The sequence below is a fragment of the Megalops cyprinoides genome, chromosome 7 (genome assembly GCF_013368585.1).
Source record: "Megalops cyprinoides isolate fMegCyp1 chromosome 7, fMegCyp1.pri, whole genome shotgun sequence".
NCBI classification, from domain to species: domain Eukaryota; kingdom Metazoa; phylum Chordata; class Actinopteri; order Elopiformes; family Megalopidae; genus Megalops; species Megalops cyprinoides.
The window spans coordinates 4020705-4026704 of NC_050589.1; the positions used below are offsets into that span (position 1 = coordinate 4020705).

The 6000-nt window shown below is 46.0% G+C and overlaps 1 protein-coding gene across 5 annotated transcripts in view; it reads right to left on the bottom strand.

Moving 5' to 3' along the window:
- prdm16 (PR domain containing 16) overlaps positions 1 to 6000 on the bottom strand; it is a 197863-nt gene that overhangs the window by 26106 nt on the left and 165757 nt on the right. For all 5 annotated transcript variants that reach the window (XM_036533391.1, XM_036533388.1, XM_036533387.1 and 2 more), the window contains exon 4: positions 537 to 674. In XM_036533391.1, coding sequence (XP_036389284.1) covers positions 537 to 674 — 138 coding nt within the window. The remainder of the gene's footprint in view (positions 1 to 536; positions 675 to 6000) is intronic.

Below are 6000 nucleotides of genomic sequence, written 5' to 3' on the forward strand. Positions count from 1 at the left end.
GCACTCTGGCTTTGTACTCTATTTTTTTTTCCTGCAGACACATCCTTTTGAGGTTGCCTGAGGTTGAATATTTAGCTGTAACGCCTCTGAGGTCACGTCAGCTGCACAGTGACAGAACATCTGAAGACTCATCCCAGTGTATTGCAGGAGAGCTTTATCTAACAGACAGTTTGGATTTCCACTCGGAGTTTCAATGGCCGGAACAGGCAGCTTCCAGGGAACTCATTGATTACAAGATGCGGCAGTGTCATTCTTTGACTGTGCTTCCCTTGTGAATCACTTCCTACGACAGACAAAGTCACAGCCTTGGGCCTACAATAGACACATCCTTTGCTCATCAGCTTGTGTAAACAGCGGTCTGTACAATGAGTCAGAGCTACCGTTTTTATCAGGACAACAGGATAACCCGGTTTTCACCTTGCTGACACTCCTGTGTCATCTGCGCTGCTCTTGCGCCACGCTCAACCGCGCAGTGCGACAGGGCGGGAAGTGTGTCAGAGCTGTGAGAGGAGATGACGGAGGAAACCGCGGCTCACCTGATCCCCGGTCAGGTGACACACTGCCAGGTTCTGTTCCTCAAAGGAAGGGGCGGTGCGCACGTATTTCAGCCAGCTCCCACTGCCTTCCAGGCTGGAGTCCATGCAGAACTTCACATTGCCCATGTTATCCAAGACCTGCCAAAGACACACACACAAACATAAACATAGAGCCCCTGAAAGGATGTTCAGCACCTGTTCCACGTTCACATACGCAACAGCAGTAAATATTCTGCACAAAGCATCCTTCACTCGCTCTGCTATGCGTTTGCTACTTTCTTGAGCACCCCTGGCGAGAACGTACTTTCATATTGTTTTGGCTGCGGAGTTTGGTTGAGGTGGGGAGAAATGACGTGGAGCAGGAAGGCTTGTGCTGGCAGTGTCGGGCAGACCAGCGCGCTGAAATCCCTGTGAAAGCCTGAGTGTGAGCACATGTGAAAATAAACGCGCTTTCAGAGCACGTGAAAAGAGGTGCAGACAGGTTAGTTCCAGCTGCGAGCGACCTGTCTGGCCTTCTCCGCCCTCGGTACACACACACGTGCTGGCATGACGGACTCTGCTCTGTGTGTGTGCGTGAGCACATATGTTTGTGTGTGTGTGTGTACATGTGTACGTTTGTGCGCATATATATGTTTGTGTGTATGTGTGTGCGTGTATGTGTGCACATATATGTCTGTGTGCATTTGCATGTGTGTGTAGCAACCCGTAGGCCTTTAACTTGGTACTATGGGCGCTCCTGGGTTCTTTTACTAACCCAAACAACAATGTCTTAATAGTTTTGTGTCTCCCCTTCTAATGTGTGTATCCTATATGTCTTTAATCTGTGCTAAATAAACTGTTATGTTACTCGGTGTCTTTACTTCAATCTCCTTTAACCATATGAAATGCTGTACTAATACTCATAAACCTTGTGAATATCTTAATAACACTCAAAAGACCAGATCTTAAATGTTAAATAACAATACGTTTACTTAATAATGAATTGTAAATAAAAAAAAAGTTTTACATTAACCAAAAATATGAATATGAATTCTCAATGTTTTTAAATGCACAACACAAAAGACGTATTCCTTGAATACATTAAATGAAATGAAATACCAAGTGACCTTGTCACTAATAAGCCAGGGGCTACCCTTAATCTTAAATGGTTTAGCATTAACAGTTAGCACACACAACCTTAATGCACCTTTAAATGAAAATTGTGTTACATGTGTGTGTGTATGTGTGTGTCTGTGTCTGTGCGCACGCATATGTGTCAGCAGTGAGCTCATCTATGTTCACATGGGGAGGAGCCCTGTTCCATTATAGGAGATCCTAACCCCCGTCACTCCTCGGAAACAGTTGGAGAAGTGGAGGAAGGTCTGAACAGCAGTCCCTCTCACTGTGGCCTGACTTTCTCCAACACATATTGATCACCCTTTGATACCCCCGGGCTACTGCGTGGCCAAGCAAGAGGGCGGTTTAGGGTTACCAGGCGCTGACAGACATGGAGGAGGCGGAGAGGGCCTCATTGTAAGACCGAATAAAAGCACAGGATAGGTGGAAAGCTCATTAACTACATTACTATGAGGACCCAAACTCACAGCACAACACAGACCTACCGCTCATCCAATGGCTGCCTTATTTAAACTGAAAACTAACGCAACCACATAACATTTGTTCTATAAACGACTTACTTGATCCAATCATCTTTCAGTTGTAAAGAGATTTCATCTTTCTTTAAATAATAATAATTCTGCTTCAGCCTGAAAGAATCTGTAAACCATAATTACACTCTTGAAGAGACATGACTCATTAAATATCATATTTCTCAATATGTGGTCCAAGATATGCAAAAATATTTCAGCAAGCTAAATACTGAAGATCCAAAAGTTTTATGACTATTACCAAAAGCAATGAAGATAATCTTTTTTCCTCACAACATAGTGACTGGTATGTCAAAACAGTGTAGCACATACACGATGCATGTAGGGCACATTTAAGTTTTAAAAACTTTTTGTGATATTATGTAAATCTTTCAGCTTTTGATTATTTAGACACATTAGGATTTATTCTGATCAAAACAGCGCATACTTCAAAAAGTTAAAAGGGAAGTCGAACCCTGCTGCACGTGCATTTTTTTAAACTTAAAGCGCAGTTGCCATGCAATCATGGTCAGGACGTCCATCATTGTGTAAGATTTCACAGAACGCATTTTTCACATCCAAGGTAGTTTGCTGCTTTGGCATGAATTCAGAGGACATCATCTGTTTGTGCAATGGTGGATTTCTCTGGCCACTAGACTGGGGGACAACGAAGAACTAGGTAAATAAGCAGCTCCTTGAAAACGCAGCACTGTTAAGGACTCTGTTCTGATTATTGTATGTTAGAAGGCAAGAAATCCCAGACAGTAGCCTTGTATTGCCAACAGCCCACCCCTGCTAGCGAGTCCTCTCCCTGCTGTTTCAGAGTTTGAACAGAACACCGAGAAGAGGAGTTATTTGACTTGTAATTAAAGTTGAAAACTTACAGCCTGGGTTTTTAAAAAGGTCTAATTTCTCATCCTGGTGAAGCTGATATCGGTAGCAGATCCTCCCGGGTCGTGACAGCAGAGACTCAGAGACGCGGTTTACTCTAATTACAGGTCATAATGAGACTGTCCAGCGCTGACCTTTGACCCCTTCCCTTCACTCTTATGATCGCGCTTAAGCGCTACAGACATCCGAGGACCGGATAGCCATTCTATAAGCAGAGGGAATTGGAAGAAAAAGAAAAGGCACATAAAACATCCCCAAAAAAATCACACGTTTGGGAAAACCCATGAAAGCGAGAATGGTTTGGCACGGCACGGATCACCAAGGGATTTTTTTTTTTTTTTTGCTTGCTTCACACATCGGTGCCAGTGATTGGCTCGCGCGTTCTAAGCGGTGGAGGTTTCTGAGCGTGCGACGGCGAGGTGTGCTGTTAGGTGTGAAGCGAGCAGTATTTAGAGAGGGACCGTGGAAAGAGAGAGTCAGTGGAGGTGTGGAGGGGTGCGGAGGGGCGCCACACTCGCCTCCCAGCCACTCGCGCTCCCGCCTGGTATGTGACGGCTGCCTGGTTACAGCTTCCCTCCTCCCCGCTGCTGGTCTCAGGCAGTTGTGGCTAAACTGTTATGTCAGTTAGCGCGCACGCTGCTTGCTTTGAAACAACTGCCCCTCTATCTGCGCGGTGTAAAAATAATGACGCACTTCTCGGCGAGGCTAACGACCAAAGTTACAAACCAAGAGGTCCACCTTTCAAATGCAAAGTGTTTCCCTCTTTTGTGCTGTTCTGCTTTTTGTTTTCAAATATTTTTCCTCTCATTGCAGATAGCAAAGCAGCTTTATCTTTTGGTCTGTGTAACGCCCAGACTGTATAGCACACCTGAACAAGCTGTTTATAAGATTGAACGTTGTATTGTCTTGTTCCAGATAATCAGAAATACTACAGCAACTGATCTTAAAGGGAAAGTGTTTTCACCTTGCATGGGAGGGCTAATATACATAATACTACAGCTCTGCAAAACAGCGTTAAACATACCATCAGAAAGCACTGTAAAACAGCGTTAAACATACCATCAGAAAGCGCTGTAAAACAGCGTTAAACATACCATCAGAAAGCGCTGTAAAACAGCGTTAAACATACCATCAGAAAGCGCTGTAAAACAGCGTTAAACATACCATCAGAAACCGCTGTAAAACAGCCACTGGAACAAGGGCTACTGCCGCTGCAGCAGTTTATGTGCTAAATGGTCCACAATGATACAGACCAGGCCTTTGCTTCATGTGCGAAAACAGTCACAGAAAACTAACCAGGAATGGAGCAAAACTATCCCCCAGCCAAAAAAGGGGGTTCTTTTTTTTGCGCAGGTTAAAGTCAGAGATTACTTGTCTGTAGCCTGTTGGGACCAAAAATACAGGTATTGTACATGTTTTATTAACAGATGGGAAACAGCTTAGTTTTTGGGTGGGGGGGGGGGGGGGGGGTGGGGTGGGGGGGGGGGGGGGGGGGGGGGGTTGCTCCTGACTCCACACAGGCGTACCTTGAGAGGTAGCCGAAGGTCTGCTGCAGCTCTAATGAGGCACAGGCCTGCAAACACTCCATCTCCAGGTGTAGCTGTGATTTATAGCATCTTAAATGAAGTGCAACAGAAAAAAAACACATGCTATTGTTTATTTATTTACCTTTCTGTCCTCCTGACGTCACAGAAACACCTCTCGTTGGAAAAGCAGTTGCACATGTTAGCAATTGTGAAACGGAGCGGTGAGGCACCCCGCCCCTTACCCTCACCCCCCACTCGGACACACCCCTCGCCTTGCCCCCCCCCCCCCCAAAAAACCCATAACTTCCTTACACTGTACTGGGGAGGCAGACAGAAGGACATCTCTCAGGTCCCCTCAGGCGGGTTAAACATGAGTCAAGCAGGTCATGGTCAGGTGTGTGGAGTTTGCAGGTTTGGGTAAGGGTGCTTCAGAGGTTAGCAATGTGTGCGCCAGCAGTAACAAGATCAATAAAGGCCCTTTCCCAGAGGCTCTGACCGCACCCAGAAAGGTAGGGCCAGGATGGAAGGCTTCAGATCTGGATCAAAGTCAGCAAACGGCACTGCCAGGGTGGAACTACATGGGTATTTACAATGCCACAAACAGAACGTGCAGTTCCATTTTTTTTTTTTTTTTGGCCGTAGCAACTAATTGCAAAGTGAGAAAATTCTTGACAAATTCTCTGCCGAGCAATGAGCAGTTTCAAGCAAACTGCATTAATAGCAGTTATGATGTGTAAGATATCCCAGCATCCTCCCTGCCGTTCCACACCTTCCCCTTGCGAGGAAATAAAAAGACTTGCCAAATAATCCTACAGTGAGAGGAGAATACACTGACAGAGGCAAACAAAAAGAAAGTATAGGGTGGGGTGGGCTTGTGGGGGGGGGGGATAAGCATTGATGTTCATGAACTTTGGCTGGGACACGAGCGTTGAGATTGATATCACAGGGGACTGTGCTCTACAACAGCGTTAATCAGACCCAGAGAGGAAGTCAGACGGAGCCCTGGACTTCCCCTCCGGACGGTCCGAGAGGTGAACGTGAAGACGTGTATGTCCTCCTCGAACAGAGCCGCGGCCAGAAGGACGCTTTGCACAGGGATGGTAGCATACATCACCAGGCAAATAATGTATAACACTCCGTAGTAGACACAGAAATGCTGGTTGCCACGCTGGCATGTCAGCATGGCTACCCTGATGAGATATTCTTATGGTGCACAGGTGACCTGACAGGCATGGATTCATGTTAAATTCAATCGTGGTGAAATGAGCTCCTCCACCAGCCTTCCCCCCTTTCTCTCAGCTGGGCCCTGGAGACAGGAAATGCAGCTAACCTAACAGGATATTAGATAAGAACAGTTCTGAATGTAGCACATTGCTCCTCCAGAAACAAAGAGAATTTCCCTCACCGATTGATAGCCGAATC